Here is a 21,529-nt window from a genome sequence, read left to right as displayed (position 1 = left end):
TCAACTAGCTTTATTTTCTCTATAAATAGAAGGAGAAGTCATCAGCTGAACACATACAACTCTCTTAAACAAACTCAACGTCTTCAACAACTTGAAGACCTCAAGCTTGAAACAAATTGCCTTTCCTTCAAGATAACCAGTTCACAACTCATGATTGTTATCTTTTTATTTTTATGCTTTTAAAACATTTGGTATGATACCTAGTTACCATGCCAAATCCTTAACTTTTTCTGTACCAAGTATGAATAGAGAAATCTATAGGCTATGTTGTTGACTTTTATTCTAATGTTTATATGAATAGAGAAATCTTCATATGAACATTCATCATTTTCATTACTGACATTTACTTTTCAAATCTAACCTACAATAAACAGAGTAGAGAAATCTTAAGTTTAGGGTAGCTATCTGTCATTTACATTGAGTTTGCATTGATAATGAACTGAATCGAGAAATCTTCAGTTCCATATCATGTTTCTGATTTTTATTTTCTGCTTGTTCTTATTTTTGCACTAGAAAAATATTGAAGTCCTCTTCATTGAGGTATAGAAATAAACAGATGTTAGAGGGTGGAACAGAGTGCTGAAGCAATTTAGGAAAAATTGACCCTCGATATTATAAGGTGAAGGTGATCTTCTCACATCGGAAGAGTGGATTAGTAAGTTGGAGGACATCTTTGCCAACATTGACCGCCTTGGTGCACAAAAGGTAACTTGTGCAACGTATGTGTTCAAGAAGGGAGCAAGACACTAGTGGGAATCTAATCGTGACATTGCCAACAACCCTATTGTGTGGGATATGTTCAAGGAGATATTATGATTATGAGTTTGTCCAACTCACTAAGGGATCTGTATTTGTGATAAAGTATGAGCAGAAGTATAAAGAGTTGATGAGATTTGCATCATATTTGGTGGATATTGAAGAACATAAGGTGATGAGGTTTGAGAAAGGCTTGAGGTTGATATAATAAGGGTTATCAAAATTTAAGACCTTCCAACTTATGGTGCTTTGCTAAGGAAGGCATAAATCCTAGATAATCGCGAGAAAAAGAATAGGGGACAAGGCTTTTACAAAAAAAGGCCATGAAAAAAGAACCACAAGAAAATGTTTGATAATCGCAATAGAGAAGGGAAAAAGCCCAAGAATTGATGGCATTGAGAAAAAAAAAACTTCCAACATGTGACTCATGTGATATCACCTTTGCATGCAAAGAAATTGCTATGAACATGATGTGTGGGTTTCTTGACTAGAGTGATTGCCAAGAAGGAAGGGGTACATGTTCCTATAGTCACAAACTTTATGCATGTGTTTCTAGATGACTTACATATGCTAACATCTTATTGTGAGAGTGAGGTCACGATTGATCTATTACCAAGTGCCACCCTCATATCCAAACCCACTTACTAATTGGCATGAGGAAAACATAAAGATTGGAAGGAGCAGTTATAAGACTTGTGTGATAAGGGATTTATAAGACTATTGTGGGGAGTGTTGGTGCTGTTTGTTAAGAAGAAAGATGAGACAATGAGATTGTGTATCAATTATCGAGAACTCAACCGAAGAAGTACCCACTTCCGAGAATTGAAGAATTGTACGATTAGTTACTAGGAGCAAGTGTATTCTCAAATATCAATCTTTGATATGGATACCATCAGTTGAAAGTTAGAAGGGAGAATGTCCATAAAACATTGTTTCAAAAGAAGTGCTGACATTACTAGTTTCTAGTGATGTCGTTTAGGCTAATGAATGCTCCTACAGCTTTAATGGATTTCATGAATAAAGTATTCAAGAAGGTACTTAGAAAAGTTCGTTATCATGTTCATCGATGACTTTTTGGTTTACTCCAAGACTCAAGAGGAACATGAAAGACAAAAAACAAAGGTTCTAAAGGTTTTAAAGAAAAATAAGTTGTGGATCGGTTGAGTAAGTCTGTCCATTTTCTCCCAATAAGTAATACATACTCTATGGATAGATTGACAAAGTTATATGTAGATGAAATTATAAGGTTACATGGTATGCCAGTGTTAATCATGTACGATAGAGACCAGAGGTTTACTTCCACGTTTTGGAAGAGCCTAGACAAAGCAACGAGTACAATGCTTAATTTTAGTATGACTTTTCATCCTTAAACCGATTGGTAATCATAAAGGAATATAGACTTTAGAGGACATGTTATGAGCCTGTGTTTTAGACTTTAAGGGCAGTTCGGATAAGTTTGTGTCATTGACCGAGTTCTCATACGATAACAACTACCATGCAACAATTGATATGGCTCTTTATGAAGCTTTGTATGAAAGAAAGTGTTGGTTGCCCATGCATCGAGATGATGTTGGAGAAAGGAAAATATTAGGCCTCAAGATTGTTCAACAAGCTAGTAAGGTGACTAAGTCAATAAGAGAAAAGATGAAGGTTGCCCAAAGTCGACAAAAAAGTTATTCTAACTCAAAAAAGAAGAATAGGGAATTTGTTATAAGTGACAAAGTATTTCTCAAGGTTGCTCCAATGAAGGGAGTTATGAGATTTGGAAAGAAAGAAAAGCTAAGCTCAATGTTCATTGGTTTGTTTAAGATCTTTGAGAGGTGGCTTACCTTTATAAGTATGAAAATTATGTTAGGTTCTTTGCCTAAAGGTTCCCCTTAGTTCTAGAAAGAAAACTTGCATGAAGGGTAAATCCTGGAACAGGTGCACGAACACTTATTCTAGTCGTAGGCTCAAACATGGTGTCACGAGGAGTATAGTAAGGCATGCTAGAAACCTCATATTCAATAATATAATCAGCATTTACAGACTCTTCAAATTGGGCTAGTAGTTTGTAGTGTAGGGGTTGTTTGATTCAGAGCCTTAATTTCCCATTAGTTATGACTACTTCTTTCAAGATCTTTGCATATTATTGATCCCCTAAGATTCACTTAATCTTTTTCCATACATTAATGCCCCTCACTTGCATATAAGTGTGTTTTGGTTGTCTAAAAGTTTACATCAATGTTGGGATTTCTTTCATTGACATCTATAGTGATGTTGTTGGCCAAGGTCTGTGCTTGTTGATGAATTTCTACAAACATTCTCTGGGCTTCCTCGTTTGCCACCCAATCCATTTTGACATTATCCATATCTTTGTAAATTTTGGAAATAGTGTTTACTAAAAAGCCTTACACTTAAAAAATATAAATACAAATATAAAAAAAATATAAAAAAATATAAAAAAGTTAGCACTATGTACTAATATAATCAGTATCTATTATTGTTATGGAATACTGAAAACTGCCTCAAATAACAATTGGGACAATACATCAACCATTGTGTGTTCAGTATTACAGCTTGGAGATGCTAAAGCTGAATATGGACCAATTTTTACTATTTGTTTTTCTAACTTTCAATAATAACTATAAATTACATCACCAAAATGGATACAATAAATGCTCCCCGAGAAACTCAGAGAGTAGCATGTGGTGAATAGTTCAGCAGTAAATGTTATTTTTATAATTTTATTCTCTCTCTCTCTCTCTCTCTCTCTCTCTCTATGTGTTTTTCCTTCGAGTTCTTTCTAGTTCTGTAGCAGAAATTGTTCAATTCTTTATTTTATTTTGTTTTCGTCATTTTGATCTCGACATCTGCGACTCTTCTTCAGTTCTATTTCTCCTATAGCAGTAATTGTTTAGCCTACATGAACCTTACCATCACTGCATGAAGAAGCGCCATCGCAGCCACACCATCTACCGCATCCGTAACATAGCTAGGAAAAATATAATTTCCAATGATCTACCTGCACATAAGAGCGAACAAATAAACAAACAAAAAAATGTCAAAGAACAATTGGGTGATTTGCAGCAACGTCTGTCAAAGACGATGTATAATCAAATTTAGAGAACATGAGCAATGATAGATAGCAGGTTTTGGAAGAAGGAATTGATTGAGAACATAGCCTAAAAGGGGTGATCGGTAACTTCAATATGAGCATGGCTCAAAAGAAATCACCACAAGGGGCTTCTAATTCAAAACTCCACAGTGGACTTTTTTTAAGAAGAGAAATTCCATTAAAATTCCTGAAAAAATACAATAGAATATGCACGTAGGAACACAACCTCATTATAACCTTCCGAGGGAAAACTACATGGGAAACCCTAGGGTAGGAGAAAGAGTGCCACACATGCATTGGACTACAAGAGAGTAAAAAACAAAGACCAAAACGAAATTGTAGAGAGCACAACTACAAGATCAACAAAGAACATCCACAACAGCGTAATACTATCAAAGAAGAACTTCCATGCTCACATAGTTCTTTGTATAATACCGAAAACGTGTCGTGAGTGTTAGAAACAGAACCAACATAAGCATCAAACGTCATCTCCCCCAATGCCAAACAAAACAAAGCACAACTATAATCTCAGCAAAGAGCATCCCACCACAATATAAAATTGTCAAAGAAAAACCTCTTATGCAGAACATAATTCTTTGTACAACGCATAAGAATGAGTGTTATAGAAGAGCTAGCAGAAGCACCAAAAACCATCTCCTTATTTCTTAATCCAAACCCCTAACTGACAAGGCATGTGGGACCAAGATTGGATGCTTAGCATGACGAATTTCCAATAGAAGATCATCAATTTCCAATGAACACATCAGGGAGACTGGGGAGACCCCTCTAGGCTGGTCTCCGTCCTCTTCTCAAGATAGGCTTCGAGACAAATTCTATGGTCATTATAAGAATCCATGATAACACCACCCTAATCCGCGAACCTTATTGCAGAAAAACCAAACAAAGAGATGGCACCCAATAGCCCTAACTACTAAAAGCCATGTTAGAAGTATGCCCTAGAGCCAATCATAAGATGTAACTATAAGGATATTTCACTTAATTAATTAAGGGCATAATGTTGTTTTGAGTAATAATCTTAGTTATTTATTTAACCAACGAGTCTATGGATCCAAAGACGTAGAAAGTGACTTAAAGAAGTTAAGTTCATAAGAATTTTTTGTGCCATGTCCACATCTTAAAGACTTTGTAATCATAGGATAATCAACTGGGCATTTTTTATTCGCAAAGACCATCATGCACTATATCTACTCAATCAGGAGGATGACTGTGAAGGGAATATTGTGAGAATGGTCTTGTGTATAGATTTCTAAAAACTCTACAACCAAACTTTGAGAGTATAAATCACCTAGCAAGCCATATCTAATATGAATTCAAAGTAAGAGTGGAAGCATTAAATAAACTAGGGATTCATGCAAGTCTCATTTGGTCCCAATCTTTATAAGTCTATGAAAGTGTGCACCAAAGACTCTCGAAATCCTATTTGAGAGAAAGATAAGGTGTTCATACTCTTGGAGCAAATCTTGAAACCAAGAATGGTGTTCAAGTAGAGGGAGTGGTCCCTTTGTTGTTGGCTCTCCCCTTGATGTTGATTCTCCACCTTATAGCTCTCCAAATAGGTACAAATATATGCATCTCCCCAAAGCTCTTCACCAAGGATTGAATAGGATGAAAGAATGAGTAGACAACAAGTGAAGAGTGGTGCTAGCACCCTCACTTGATGTGATAGATTGAAGGGGCTAGGGAGAGAAAGCTTGATGTTTTCTCTTTTCCAATTTCACCAACTTGAAAATCCTATGATGACAAGATTCCATAGCTACACACTTGTAGGATCAAAAATGTCACAAGAGTGACAAAAATGCCCCCAAACCCTAGTGGAGCCACACCTCCCTCCCTTTGTGTGTCATCTTTTGCTATCTTGGTCCAACACATTAATCTTATAATGTGTCACATATGTGCCTAAGTTCATATGGTCAAATCTCTTTTGAATTTCCAAGTCATATGAGACCTTTAATTAAAGTTTCATAACTTTAATTGAATAAATTAATCTAATCAATTTAATTACTTTAGTGACTTGACTAATTCAATCACTCACTTGTCTAACGAGTGTTGGTCCCGGTCATCCTTAGTTGACCGTGTCAAGTGTCGGGTCAATCGTTTGACCTTTGACCTTTGACTTTTGATTTTGACCTTTGACTTTCACATTGACTTTAGCCAAGTCACAAAATCATTCATTCTCTTCATAATTTCCCAATCGATTCCTTTTCGGTGTGCGATCTTATAGGTTCTAATTAGCGAGGCAGTGGGTTTGAATGATTCACTATGAATCAAGTGTGAATTGTATCCCTTCATACAATTCTCCTTATTGGCGAAGGCCAATTATAATTAGTTCTTACAGGGCTTCCACAAGCCATGAGTGACACCTAGCAGTATATCATGGCTACCCAAGCTAAAGAATTCATTTAGAGAACCTAGTCAGTTTGTGATTACAATGCAATTTGATCTTTCTCTAATTCAATACTCTATGTCATATTCTCGGGATATGGTAAACTTGTGTCAAAATCCCTAATATGACATCTCTAGATTATATGATTCAATTTGATGAAATTGCAAATGTTCTTGTTTCAATTTCCATCCAATACTTTGGCCAAAGATTCACGAATCATATCTTTAGAGTATTCTCTCTTCTTACTAAGAGCAGAGATTTCTTGTTGTACATTCACCTGTCTCTGCGTACACACTAAGAATCTTGAGGAACACCTTTAAGTCACATCATTTTGATACGACCGTATAGTGCTCTCAAAGAGAAACAACATATACACAAGACAACTGTGATGTTTCAAGTCTAAGGATTAATTTGCATAATCACAACTTAGAATTCTTTGTTTGACACTTGTGAGTAAGACTTCCATACAAGAATTCTAGAGTTGATCGCATTTAGTGGACTCCATCTTCTATAAAGCACCTACACATCTACCTCAGTGTCTCTACACGAATGACTTGAGACTAGTCATCCTCCCAATTGAGCAAACATAATATGTACCAATCTTTGCAAGTCACCATTGTTCAATTGGTGATCCTATGACCAGGAACATTTTAGGATACAATATTTATATGTATGGAAAGGTCTCGTGCATCTAACTTCTTTAGACCACTTTCCATTTATATCTTAATCCATGGACTTGTTACTTTGTGTACGTTATGTATCTAAAACAATGTTTTTGCCCCTTTGATTATTATATATTATTTCCTTAGAATTATCCATTTTATATTGGCTTCTAGGGCATATATCTAACAGATTGGTCTTGAGTCATTCATGTAGAGACACTAAGATAAGTGTATGAGTGTTCAATTAAGAATTAATTCACTGAACGCGATCAATAGAGGGAACTTGAATGGAAGTTTTACTTACATGTCAATTAGGATATCTCAAATTGGAATAGCGTAAATTAGTCCTTGACCTGAGGCACCACAAGTTGTCTCATGGAAGTGTCGTGGGCCCTTAGACATGTTCAAGCGTTGTGTTCCTCTAGGCATAACCCAAAGATATGACTAGGGTTCGTGATTAATTCATGGAGACATATGAGTATATAACAGGGGATCTCTACCATCAATAAAGGAGAAGAATGCTGAGAATATGTGACTCAAAAGTCTTTGGCCAAAGCAATTAACTGAATCAATAATAGAGATTACGATCATGTTCTAATGAATCACTAAGGGCTTGACATGAGCATTGAATTAGAGAATGACTATACTCCACGGCAATTTCAATTGAATAGGTTCACAACCCTATTCTATATTGGCTTGGGTAACCGTGACATGTTGATAGATATCACTCACGGTTTTGAGGACACCTTGAGAGCAAGATATAATCTAGTTCTCATGAAAGGAGAATTAAAATGGAGTTTTAAGTCACAATGGATCAATAAAGAGTTTTGGATTGCCCACTACCTTGCCAATTAAAACCTAATGGATCACACACTGATAAATTTAAATGAAAGGAAATAAATATAATGTGCATAGACTTATTAATTTAATAGATATTGAATTAATTAAGAGAATGTGAAAAATGGTAGTTTGGGCCTAAACCATAAAATCGGGTTCAAGGCTCATTGCCTTTGGACCCATTGGGTTAGTTAAGACATGCGTTGTGGGCATAGTAGGATAACCACTTAAGCCCAACAAGCCCAAGTAACACCCCATGGCCAGTTTTACTATGAGGAGACTTTGGTCTCCTTATGTGTCTATATAAGACAACTTTGTCTCTTGAAGATGAGCTGTGCTTGTTTCTAAGAGAGGAGTAAGAACACCATCAAGCTCCTCCCACCTAGCCAAAATCGGTCACCTTGGGAAGTGAGTACTAGCATCCTCTCCTTCATAGGTTGCATCATATCCTTTATCCTCCTCGGTGTGGAAAAATTAGAGATCATCTCAATTGGTGATTTAATGAATCAAAAAGGCCTTCCATAAGTTTATCAACTCAAAAGATGTCAACTCTTTTCCATAAGATGAAACACATAAGGTGCTTCAAGGGTAAAGTTTCTACTCTCTCTTTCTCTTAGTCTAGAATGTATAGGAGAGGAACAATCTAAACCAAGCCTAAAGATACTTGGGGTTAGTTGTGTTAAAGCTCAAAGATTTAATTTTAAAGCTTTCTTTGCCTAATATAACTAAAATTTTAATGTTTCCTTCAAGCCATGCCCAACGCCAAGAACAGGAGGATTGAAAACAGAGATCCGATGTAGCAAGAGATCCATATGACCCCAAGAAAACCCAGGAGCCAACCACCACCACCAGCAGCCAGCAAAAACCTGTCTTCCGCAACCCTCTTGTCCAAGTATCGGAACCACAGAATGCCATAGAAGACCCTATGCATGTCAGACCTGCTCTCAGATAGCCTTATAGATAATATAAAACATGAACCAAGAAAACTAATTGACACTTTTGGCTCTCCACTCGAGCAAACCAAAACCACCACGAGGCAAACCTTAACAAGATGAGACACGAAGGGGGATGAAGAGGCACCGACAACCATTGGTGAGATAGGAGACCAACGCTTGGAGTCTGATGCAGGCATGAGGGAGTCATGACGACAATGACACCACGAAGTAAGAAGAAACCCTAACCCTAAAAAATATTGCTAAGCTCTCCTCACGTGCGTGCGAGAGAGCGACCCCTATACAAAAAGCGACTAGTTTGTAAGAATGAAGAATTTGTGTAGCTTTTCCATCACTAATCGCCTCAAAGGACTAATTCACTAACCCAAAAGGAAAAAAAAATGAGAAGAGAGGAGGGACAATGACACTTCTTCCTCCTCCTCCTCTCCCCAATCTCTTTCCCTACGGAGTTTTCCTTTGGGGCTCACAAAGGAAGAGAACAACTAGGATTTTTTCCACCACTCTATTTTATTATATGTCCCTCATTTCCCCCATTTGTTTTTTAAGTACAAAATTTCCCCATTTAAAACAAAAAATCATTGTAGTTATTTTTAAATCCAAACTTTTATTCATGATCAAGAGCAAATTATTCATACATAAACTTTTACAGTACCGAAATAATAGTGCAAGTCACTTGTATTTTTTAAAGGTAAAGATAAAGTACTAAAACTGAATTATGTTGATATTAAGTAGAGACCATCCCAATCCCATGCATATACTCATTACTTGAAAATAGCATCATGAGTCATACTAGACCAATAAGTACAAGTCACAGAAATATATGAGTCCATCACCAAAAACCTCTATTGAGTATAATAGTGCACTATCTCTCAGCATGTTACTCATATATTCACCAAAATCTCCAAAAATTCAAGTTAATCTCGTAAGCTTTAAAATACTAAGAATTTCATGAGAACAATTCAAGAACTTCTTGTGATTTGGGATTTTCCATATTTTGTATCAATTTTGTTTTACCTATAACTTTATCATTTCTAAACCTTTTTTTTTTTTTTGTGTGATTCAAAAACCTAAATTGAAGCATTTTCATGTAGATTGTGATAGTACAACTGGTTTAAGCAATATCATAGAAAATAAGTATGAAATTACTTGAGTTACATACATGACGTTGAAAAGCATTTCTGGGTTCTTCTTGTTTAATCCAATTCTTAAGGCAAAGAACTATAAAAAGGTATTCATACACTTACGACAAATGTGTTGGATGTGAATTGAAGAGTTTTGGAACCTCAGTTGGATCTCCAAAGTATGAAAGTGTAAGAAAGTGTTTGTGATTAAAAAAAAAAGTATTTGTGCTAAGTCTCTCTCTTTAACTTATAACATATTTGTAAGCAGAAGCTTTGTGTGAATGCTTAGAAAGTCTGAGAGCAAAAGGCTGTATTTATAGGCCAGGATTTGGTTTCATTTGAACTAGGTTTGCATTTGCTAAGTACTAGTCAGGGGACAAAATTTGGGTGACTTGATGGTTAGATGTTGTGCAAATCTTGCACGTGTTAATTCTACATTCACAAATATATGAGAAACATGTTTTATGTGCATTTAGAGCATAAAACTATTATTTTTGAAAATAGATAAATAATGAAACATACATGGGCATTTTGTCATTTTCACTTAAAATTGCAAAACTATGAAATATGTAGAAAATGAATTTCTATGTTCAACAAAATCAGTGAGAAATATGTTATATGAATATTTATAACACATACATATGTTAACCACTTTGGGAGAAATATCTTTCGCTCACTGTCAGTGCATTGCCATAACAATTTTCTAACAGTTGAAAATAATAACAATAATACTAAACTACAATTTTTCATCAGAATGTATCACGTATTCTTTATGTGAAGGGATATTTTAGGACTAAACAAGCCCTTAGACCTAATATGTAGATGGACTAAAATATCCCTCCATGCAAGAGAGGCACGTGCAAGGATGGACCCACAATGGGGTCATTAGGGTTAAACGACCCCATGGAAGCCATAGAAATAGGTTTGGAGGTCCACTTGAGCTGGCTATGAGACCCCTTGGATTGCCCTCCAAGTGCTTGATGTTTTGCCTGACAGGAAGAGGGAGAAAGCCACACGCAAGAGTGTGTTTTTTTTTTTTTAACATGTTGGGCAAAACGACGTCGTTTTAGGACAGGCAAATTTTTAAAATAAAAAACCCTTACGTATCCCTCCACTCTCTCCCACCCGACCCAGCTAATCTTCCCATCCCAAAAACCCTTAAACCCCACATCTCCCAATTGCTATTATTCTTTTCTCAAATCCTAAGGCCAAGCTCCCCAATCCCACCTACTGTAATTGTGATATTTCTCATTTCAAGTGAGTTCTAAATCTTAAAATCAAAATAAGGATGATGTATGCTGTTTTTAATTTAATGGAAATCAAATTTGTAATTGCTTGGATGAAATTTATGATTTATATGTATTGGTTTGATTTGTTGGATGAAGTTTTTGCTTATTTGTTGATTAGGTGGTTGTGGTTTTTTTTTTTTTGGTTAATTGGCATAGGTTTGCTTTGAAATTTTATGAATTGAAATCACTCAAAAACATACATAAAAAAATGACAAATTGAAATCATTCAAAGTATATTTTTCCAAGAAAGAAATAAAATTTGGAAGAGAAAAAAATAGATAAGAAAAATAACCCATTCTTAAATTTTCTTTGGAACATTTACACTAAAACTCTACTGGATTCAGATCCTGAGTCCATCACTGGGCACGTGATAGTTAGTAAATTGCGTTATATAAAATTTATAAATAAACTCAATCCTAAACATGATTTATAAAAAAATTATTTAAACATGAAACACACCCAAAATTAACCCCAAAGTCAACTTTTTGGGTGTGTTTATAAATGGGTTTTGAGTGTGTGTAATGATGGGTTTTGGGTGTGTTTATATGTTTAAATAGTGCTTAGGTTTTTTTATAATTTCAACCCCCATTTTGGGTGTTTTAGTGAAACTCCCTACTTTATATAATTAAGTAGTTAATAATAAAACTTAAAAATTCAGGTAGGAATCTACTATATGCCTAAAAATTCAGGTGGGAATCTATCATTTGAAATCTAATGTAAACCTTTCCAGTTCCAAGTCCGTAATGAAATTGGAATAAAAAAAAATATTACTTAATGACATCCTCCATAATCCTTCCAAGCCCAGAATGTTCCAAATTCGTGTGAGTAGCCCCTCAACGGTTGCTTTTGCAATTGGTCGAATCCAGTTCAACAGAATGCCCAAAACAAGATTCTCTGCCATTCAATCGAAAACAGAGATACCCACTTCGGAGCCAAACCCAGGTCAGACCAAACTGCAGTTTCCTCATATTCTCTCTCCGCTGCCCTCCATTGCTTTCATTGTCTACCTTTTAATACTAGTTTTGGGTTATTCCAATTTCATTTCTTTTTGTTTTAATGTTGGATACTTTTATTTGTGAAAATTTCAGGTTCTGAAGGTTCCAACGATGTTTCAGCTCCCGAGCTTCGTGTTTTTACGAGGAGAAAGAGATTAAAAAAGACAGAAGTTCAAAAAATACATCTTGAAGTAAAACCTCATGCCCCAAAAGTGAGAATTTTTACTTCTTAATAAATCAAGAAATGGGTTTTCTTTAATTGCTTCATATATAATAACTTTATCTGGATACATGGGTTCTTTCATTTTAGGAAGTGTTAATTGTTTGTATCCTTGATTTGTTACTTGAAAGTTGAAACTAGCATTTACATGGATTCTGATTTTAGATGGATACATATATGTGCAACGCATACAGTTCTCCCACTCCACAAGTTCATTTCCTCATTTTCTCCCCTCTCTTCTTTTGACACTTGGTTTCAATTTATTTACACCTAATAACCATTTGGTTTTGACTGTGATATTCTGCATCCAGAAAAGGAGCTTCACTTTATAGTAATGAAGTTTAAGCTATAAATTTTTACATATTGTATGAAATGGTATGTGAGTTAATGCACATGTTACTGGCTAATTGGTTTCATCTTGCGTCTAGTTGGACTAAATAAACTTACTTTTAGTCAATATAGAAAATATGGGGCTAAACTAAAACCATAACCAACTGCTTAAGGTTGAGTAGCATTAATTGGATCAATGATGTATGGCGCAACCTTGAAGCTAATCTTGCATAGTTTTTAAGCAAGGAGTAGTCATAATTCACATCAGTTCCTTCCATGCAGCTCGCTGCCCCACCTGACATTGAAGAATTCGCATATACTAAAGTGAGTGCATCTACAAATTCAAGTAAGTACCTCTTTTGATGACACATGATTAGGTGTATTTAGTTTGCTGGTGAAATGAGCTCTTGCTTATAGATGACGAGATGAAAATAGTTATGAAGTACCTTCCGTTCATACCAGTGGATTCCCTTCATTAAGAAATTGTTTGTGAATTAAACTCTGTCCTAGCTAAAAAATATTGTTGTTTTTTTAGCAGTCCTTGTGCATTTATCATTTCAAATTGATACACTGAATGCGTTGCTTATTGCATGTGTTCTCTTCTTTCTTGAGCATTTCATCTCGTCTTGCCTTCGTTATCACAGGACTAAGTACTTTGACAAATTTTTAGCACTCTATTTTTTTTGTTAAGGAAGAACTTTATGTTTCTGTCAGAATTTTTTACTAGTGGGAATCTTTGCACCTTTCATGATGAGGTTTCATCTTAAGAAATACATCTGCAAATTTAACCCGGTGGTTTTTTTATTCTTTCAGTTTTAATCTTTTGTGTCATGAAAGAAATAAAGAATTAACTGTGAAGTATGCTGTATGATTGCTTGAGAGGGGGCTCTCCCTATAATGACAATAATTACAAAGGTAGACAAAGAACCTTTTCTTTTGATAAGTGAAAGAAACTATATAGGTAAAAACTTGGGCCTTTGTACAAATTTACTTCTCCCTCCACCGCCCTTTTAAGATAAAAAGAACGTCAATTATGTTTTTGCCATGTTAGATTTTGAGACAATCTCTTTTCCTTAATTATTCCTTTTTGCACTAGTAAAAATATGTTGCCATTTTTCGGAAGTTTGGCATGCAGTATACATATGTGCAACATCTTTTATTTGGGCCAACACTCTTACTAAATGCTGACTTGTATTGATGAAGCATGAAATCACAACTATATCTCAGGATTAACAAATAGTGACTAGTGGCTCTCTCACCAATAAATAAATAAATAAATAATTGTGACTAGTTGTTAAAGTTAGGATTGATGACAAATAACCTCCTTTGGTCATGCTAACCAATTGGTTTACCATCATAAAATATCATGATTGCTGGCCAAGCATGTTAGATAACAAAGAGGATTCTCCCAATAGGTTTACCATCAAAATATATTATGTATACTTTCCAAGAATGGCAAATGATGAAGAGGATTTTTGAATTTGAATAATTGCACATAAAGCTAACCTAATTGTAGAAGAGAAGGACAATGTCTGCCTCTAGTAGGAGGAAGATGAACTATAAATCAACTGGTTTTCCGATTTAAATATCTTTCTTACATGTCAGTGTAAATAAGCTTAAGTTCATTTCAGTTGACACAGGTAAACCACCTGCTAACTGGGAGAAAGTCCTTGAAGGGATCCGCAAAATGAGGTCTTCTGAAGATGCACCAGTAGACAGTATGGGTTGTGAGAAAGCTGGAAGTGCTCTTCCTCCTAAGGTATAACTCTCCTCACCTCCTAAGGTACAAATTTGAATGAAATGTAGGGTTATGGAAGATTTCAACTTACTGGATTAAAATCTTTCTTTCTATTTCATGGTGATACATATTGGCTTCAAATAATATTGAAGAAGGTCCTTGATAGCCATGATCCTAACATCTAGCAAAGTCCAGAGCTATAGCTTTACCCTTGTCAATTCCTAATCTTGATTGTTTCAAACATTCACTTCATGATAAAATGCCCTCTGATAGATTTCATATTATCATTGCTTTTTTATTCCATGAAATATTTATGTTATGCTATGAAAAACAATATAAAATCAGGAAAGAAGATTTGCTGTCTTGGTGTCTTCTCTCTTATCAAGCCAAACGAAGGATAATGTTACTCATGGTAGGTTTGTACACTTTTGTCTTTTGATATGCAAGTTCTTTGCAATTTTAAGTTCATTGTCATTGACAAAAAGCCTTGATGAACAAATTTTGTATGTGGACTGGAGGAAAAAAGGTGAAAGGTGTCACATTCTTGTTACAAAGAATCAACAAATAAAAAAAATAAAAAAAGAATAGATATCTTATTTTACGCCACTGTTTGTTTTCATGCTGACACTTGTCCTATCTGACTGCCTGGAAAGCTTTTCCATTTTCACTTTTACATGAATTAGTTGACTAATGGCTAGTACTGAATCTATCAAGCATAACTTGGGAATCTAAATGTTATAGAACTTTATAATCTTTTGGTCCCAAAAGTGTGCATGTTACTCATCTTCTGCTCAGCAGAGTCTTCTCAGTTGTTGTTGCTCAGCATCTTACTTACAGTTATATTTCTGCCACTCTATGGTCTCTTTGGGGTGTAGGAGCAATTCAGCGTCTACTTCAAAATAATCTGCTCGCTGCTGATTCCATTGACAAAGCTGATGAAGCAACCATTAAAAGCTTGATTTACCCGGTATGTTCTTTCAATTCCACTTGAGCAAATGGTGTAGAAAGAAACCTTCGCATTTGGCCAGAATTAGTCCAAAATTGGGGGTGAACCACCATAATTACTACCTTTGCAAAGTTAAATTTTAATTTTTTCAATTTGCTCAATGATTTTATGAAATTTTCACCATATCATTAAAATTCTTAAATGCAGGTTGGGTTTTATACCAGAAAGGCTACTAACTTAAAGAAAATTGCAAAAATTTGTCTCACGAAGTATGATGGAGATATACCTAGCTCGTTGGACGAACTACTCTCACTACCAGGAATAGGTCCTAAGATGGCTCATTTGGTAGGGCTGGTTTGTACTTATTTAAATTAGCTTGCCATCTTCGGTTCTTAAGGTTTCTGATGTGGGGTGCTTAGGTTATGAATGTGGGTTGGAACAATGTCCAAGGAATTTGTGTAGATACTCATGTGCACCGCATTAGCAATCGGCTTGGGTGGGTGTCACAGGAAGGCAGAAAACAGGTACTACGCATCTTTTGTGATAGCATCACACATGTGTACTGAACTTTATTCATTCTCATAAATAAGATCTTCCAAAATTTTGCATATTGTTTTCTATACTGAAATACACTGCATCAATGTATAATTTTTAATCTCTTTTCTAGAAAACTTCAAATCCTGAGCAAACAAGAGAGGCATTGCAATTGTGGCTTCCGAAGGAAGAATGGGACCCCATAAACCCTCTTTTGGTATGCATAGCTCACTTCTCAATACCATGACATGTTTAAACACAAATTTTACAAATTACTTCCCCTTAATACTAGTGTGGACACACAAACACATGTTTGTACTCATGATACATACATGTTGACTGCGTGTGTGTTGATGTGTGAACGCGTGTTTGCATTTGTTGAACTGGTGGCATCCCTTCCTGTACCACAGCATACCCTCTGCTAGAAATGGGTTAAGAAGGGGTCATTCCTGAGTCTTTGATGTGAAGTTATTACTTCACCATTTTTTACTAGTACTTTTATGCTGAGCAATAAACCATTTCCAGTGAACTGAATGCTGATTGCTTTTTGTCTATCTATAACCTTTTGTTTCTTTGTTCTTCTATTCTATCGTCAAAAATATGCACCATTGACGGGTAGTTATATTATACAATGATGCATTTTCTTCTTTATTTTAATATGAACAGGTGGGATTTGGACAGACAGTTTGCACTCCGCTCAGACCTCATTGTGGCGTGTGCAGTGTGAGCAAGTTTTGCCCATCTGCATTCAAAGAGGCCTCAAGCCCATCATCCAAGTCAAAGAAGTCTGGTTTGAGCAAGAAGCTTTGACAAATTGAATCTCAGAGGGGAATCAGTTTATGTCTTCTTCTGCCTGCCTTTTGTACATATATCTCAACCCTAAACAATTTCATGGATTCCTGGATTGCCAAGGTAAAATTGTGTCTTACCACCTCATGTACTTAGGCAAAAGGGGAATGCAAATTGGGAAAGGGTGTCAATTGGGAGAGTTTTTGTGGCATAGTTTTTGGGGCATTGTATAACAAATTCAGGTGGTCAAGATCTATATAATTTTCATCGAAGTATAATTGGAAGATTATGATAAGTGATTATGGTAGCAGAAGTAAGATGCCTATATGATTTCCAGTCTTGCTAAAAAGCATTGTTTAAACAGATGGAGGGTTTTCTAACAGAAAAGACACCTGAGCTTTTGCCCTACAACTCTATATTCAAGGATCAAATTGAAACCTGGTTGTCAGCAATGGCAAAAGACAATAAGCTAGGATAAAAAACACACTGGTTGACGTGTGTTTGAGCATCTCTAAGGGAGACGTCAAATATAAAATTTGAAGGTTTATGTGGCAATATAATAATATGCTTAACTCTCCTCTTCACTCGTACTGGAAAAAAGTATTATTTTAATAATTAAAACTAAATAAAAAAAGTATATAAAAAATAATTAATACTAACGTCTGGTTCTTCAAACCTAAATGGGGACGACGTACCTAGAGATGTGAAATGATATGGATTTATAACTGTTTCAGTTGGAACAATTTTTCCTGTTAAATGAAAGTAATGTCCAAAGGCTTCACAGGAATTTATTTTCAACTTTTATCATTTGCCATTAGAATTTAGATCGATATTGTAAACTTCATAAGAAAGCGCTCAATTATTCCCTCTTAGAAAAATTTGACGACATTATTTGTCCCTCATTTCTCTTATTGATCCTCAATTATGCTTATGACTTCTTGCTCCAGTAACATTGGGTTGGAGTGTGGGAAAGTAGCAGGTGTTTAGGTTGGAATCTATGTAAAAAGAAAAGAAAAAAGGTTTACTTCTTTTGGCTTCCGTAGCGATTCCTGTTCCTATCATGGTTGCTATTGGAATGTATCAATATTCACAATGATATGGACACCTTATCGATTCCTACCATGGTTGCTATTGGAATGTATCAATATTCACAATGATATGGACACCTTATCGATACAAATAAGCTCCCATTGGGATATATATGCATCATGTACATTATCACAATCATTCCACAATTTAAAATTAGATTTTGGTGTCAAAAGATCATCAGATTGCAACACAAGGTTTTTCTACTATTACAACATATATATCCACGAAAACACATGAGATTGCACTCAACTTCGACTAGAATCTTTAATTAATGGATGGATGTGCTGCAAAAGTCACGTTATTCAGTCACAATTCTATTAATTAGCATCTTGGCAAAGCATGCTCTTACGCCACTTCCAATAGTTAACTCTTATTGGATCGACCGTTTCCAAGAGAGAGCAAATAGTTTTGGCCAAGTCAGATTCTGCTTGTTCCAAGTCTGAATTTCTTAGAGCATCCACAGCATCTCTGAACTCTTGGCTTGCTTGGAAACCATGGCATATGAGATCCAAAAGTGTGCTTAAAGCAAAGATACAGTCGGTTTTGGCAATTAAAATCTTCAAGCATACTGAAGATATTTGAGTATTCTTCATCCAAGACTGATTGTCATTTTTGTAAAGCCCCCGAAGGTATCTCCATGAACTTTCATTCTCAGGGTGGGCTACAATGGCCTTCAGAGTATAAGACACTTCAGACTCTCTCATAGCTTTTAGGCCTCCCAGGAATGGAGATCTTGTAATGACAAAATTTCTCTGTTATAAACAAGCATATCCGGGTCAAAGAAGAAACATGCACTAATACACACAAAGCAAAGTGAACATACAGATAATTACTGTTCAAACCTCAAAAGCACTTGAACAAGAGCAGAAGGCCATAATGCAGTATTTATAAGACTTAGAAGGGGCATTTCGTTGGTTACATGAAGGCATTTCTTTACTGTTTACGAGTAGCAAATTCCAGTGGGAAGATGCATAGCAATGCTGTTTCTAGTTAGACTAATGACCAGACCACAAGCTCTTTCGTTTTTTTTTAAAATTTTTTTTCTTTCAGAAAATCTAAAAAGATTAGAAGGTTCTAGATTACATCCTTCGATGCCTGCAGTATCTCCTAATGAAGAACGTAACAATGCAATAGATCAATCATCAAATATTGAAGGGGGAGACTGCTGATCACCTTTTTGTTCATTGTCCAATACCATTATAGTTGTGGTATGCTTTATTTCGGGAAGCAAGGTTAAGTCGGGAGATCCCTGCAGACTGTTACTCTTTACTGAGTGAGAACACTGAAGCTTTTGGCAAAGGGAAAAAGTCTAGACTCTAGTGTGGATGTTGTAGGTTCGCTGTTTTGTAGGTAATTTGGTCAGGGAGAAACAAAAGGAATTTTGATGGTTATAGGGGCGTGGACATTGAGGAGCTCTGGGAAAGAGTGAGGGCTCTTTCTTCTCTTTGGGCATCAATTTCATCAGAATTTAGGGATGTTCCTTTACCATCCATTCTACTTGACTGGCAGCCTGCTGTTGACTGATTAGTTTGTTGGGTTTTTTAACACTTCTTTGTTTCTTCTTTTATAAAAATATAGATCCAACGTGCAATATGTGCAGTTATCCTAACGCTCCACATTCTAGACAAGGCTATAACTTCATTTTCTGCGTTTATATGGTTAGAGGCTTAGAACCAAATGGCAGGTAAAGAATATCTATAATCTGTGCATACCTGATTCCAAGCAGAATTGTTAAAGACATCTTCTTCAAGGAGCTCATGACAATAGTCAAGTTCATCCTCCCACCCTCCGAGCTCCTGAAGAACCCACTGCATAACAAACAAACAAAAATGAAAATAAAATCCTGTTTGTAAAACCCAAATACCAAGTATACACTAAGAGCAATGGTGCTCAAAGTGCTCATCCGTTAATAAGAATCAGGTCTAAAAACAAATACAAGGAAGATCCTGATGTCTTGCATTCAGCACAATGGGGTCAAAGGAAGAAACATACCTGCCTATGAGACCAAGCATGATAATGTTTAGCATCATGGGAAAGTATCTTCTTGGTGAACTCAAGTTCCTGCCTTGTAGCATTAGTTCCCAATATCTCAGCAACCCACCGTCTATGATGCCTACAAGTATCTTTCATAAATTATGGAGTGCTAGTAAACTCATAGATGTTTTAAGGAAATATTTGATGACAACGTAACTTAATAGAAGCAGTAAAGAAAGAAAATAAAAATACTGACATCAGAGACTACTAACTACTGAGGTATGAATCATGACAATAATCGTTGTCCATATTCCTTGAAGATTTCATAATCAGCAGCTATAAGCAACTGCAATAGTAAGTTCAAATTGCTTACAAGTTACAACCTAAACTGTCCAACATCAATGTAACCAAGGCTCTTTGCCAGAAATCTCTGGCCTGTTGGAGAGCTCATGCATATGCCAAATAGACTATATTAAAGATCAATATCATACCCATCTAAACTTGAAACAGAAGCATAGTTGAAAACTCGAACACCATATGCACACAGACACACATATTGGAGATAGAACAATTATCCAGCTGAAATTCAATGGCAACAAAGTATAGAAAGACTTGTAGCTCACCATAACTGATAATTTTTTGAGTTAGCCTTTGCAATATCTTCAGTGAAATCAAGTTCATTCTGTAAATCAGCACTAAGCGCCTTCAGTATTAAACGCCTGAAATGCCAAACCTGCACAGAAGAAAAAGACAATTTGAACACTGCACTACGAATTTTGTCCGTATTTCACGACTACCCAACATCCCATTGATGCCAAACTACTTAGTAGAGTTATCTTTTTCAGTTTCCAGATTTTCTCATCAACCAAAGAAACAAAAATGAAAAAACACTAAAACTATGGGATTTTGAATTATGATCAACTCCTAATGAATGACAAGATACTAAACCTCGATAAGTACCTTCCTTTCACACTTTCCTAGTATTTATCAGCAACCAAACAAAGCATAAAAGGAAAAAGAAAAAGAAAACCTCCAACGATTTAAAATAGAAAAGAAAAATCCTCAGTAAAAGTTTTTGGGTACTTCAAGATAGACATTCAAGTAGAGAAACTAACACTATTAATGTCAGAATACACAAAATCTCACTTTCCCAGAATTTCTGAGCAACCAAACAGAGTAACCCTTCCCTGCCCCACCCAAACAAATCTCAAAAAACTGGAAAGCGGAAAAAGATGCAGAGATTGGGATTCAAAGACGAAGCTCACAGTGTAGTTTCCTGAGTTCAATTTGATGGCTTCCGTGGTGAGCTGAAGGGCACGAAGGGATCGCTCATCTGCTCTGTAGAGGGCTCGGAAGTAGTTCATGGTCTCTGTGAACTCTTCCTTGTAGGCTATGGGGACGACCGGGTTCGGGCCGTCGTCTTGCTCAACCGGAACGACGTCCGACCACTCCGGTCTATTCTTCAATGGGACCCACTCTTGTTCTTCGTCCGACTCCATCTCTCTCGCAGCTTCTTCCTTTCCTTTGAGCCGATGAAAGAGAGAGAGAGAGAGAGAGATGTATAGGCGAGTCTTCCTTTCTGGACTGTAGTAAAAGAGTTAAAGCCCGGATCAGAGTTGGCAAACGGGTGGGGCACAGGGAGATATTAAACACAAAGGAGCGATAAATTTTGTAAAAGAAGTCAAACTGGACAAAATTATCCTTATTTATTTTGGATTTTCTAAGGAATCTTTATATTTGCGTCTTTGATTTGAAACTTGAGAGGTTTTTCTGTCTTTTTTGAAAAAGTTTTGAC

The 21,529-nt window shown here is 35.9% G+C and overlaps 2 protein-coding genes across 2 annotated transcripts; one reads left to right on the top strand and one right to left on the bottom strand.

Moving 5' to 3' along the window:
• The first annotated feature begins 10,961 nt into the window (after positions 1-10,961).
• Positions 10,962-16,963, top strand: NTH2 (endonuclease III 2). Its single transcript, XM_008224315.2, has 11 exons — positions 10,962-11,087; positions 11,925-12,061; positions 12,208-12,326; positions 12,947-13,010; positions 14,296-14,423; positions 14,748-14,814; positions 15,278-15,369; positions 15,556-15,693; positions 15,768-15,872; positions 16,016-16,099; positions 16,549-16,963. The coding sequence occupies exons 2-11, from the start codon at positions 11,926-11,928 to the stop codon at positions 16,690-16,692; spliced, it is 1,077 nt and encodes a 358-aa protein (XP_008222537.2). The 5' UTR covers positions 10,962-11,087; position 11,925; the 3' UTR covers positions 16,693-16,963.
• Positions 16,964-17,843: 880 nt separating this feature from the next.
• FTA (farnesyltransferase A) lies at positions 17,844-21,314 on the bottom strand. Its single transcript, XM_008224316.3, has 5 exons — positions 21,000-21,314; positions 20,358-20,467; positions 19,753-19,873; positions 19,473-19,568; positions 17,844-18,512 (listed from the first exon to the last, which is right to left on the bottom strand). Exons 1-5 carry the CDS (start codon positions 21,231-21,233, stop codon positions 18,078-18,080), a joined length of 996 nt encoding a protein of 331 aa, XP_008222538.3. The 5' UTR covers positions 21,234-21,314; the 3' UTR covers positions 17,844-18,077.
• Between the last annotated feature and the right edge of the window lie 215 nt (positions 21,315-21,529).

This window comes from Prunus mume, linkage group LG2 (genome assembly GCF_029339155.1).
Source record: "Prunus mume cultivar Tortuosa linkage group LG2, ASM2933915v1, whole genome shotgun sequence".
Lineage (NCBI taxonomy): Eukaryota > Viridiplantae > Streptophyta > Magnoliopsida > Rosales > Rosaceae > Prunus > Prunus mume.
This window is presented reverse-complemented; position numbering and strand designations above follow the sequence as displayed.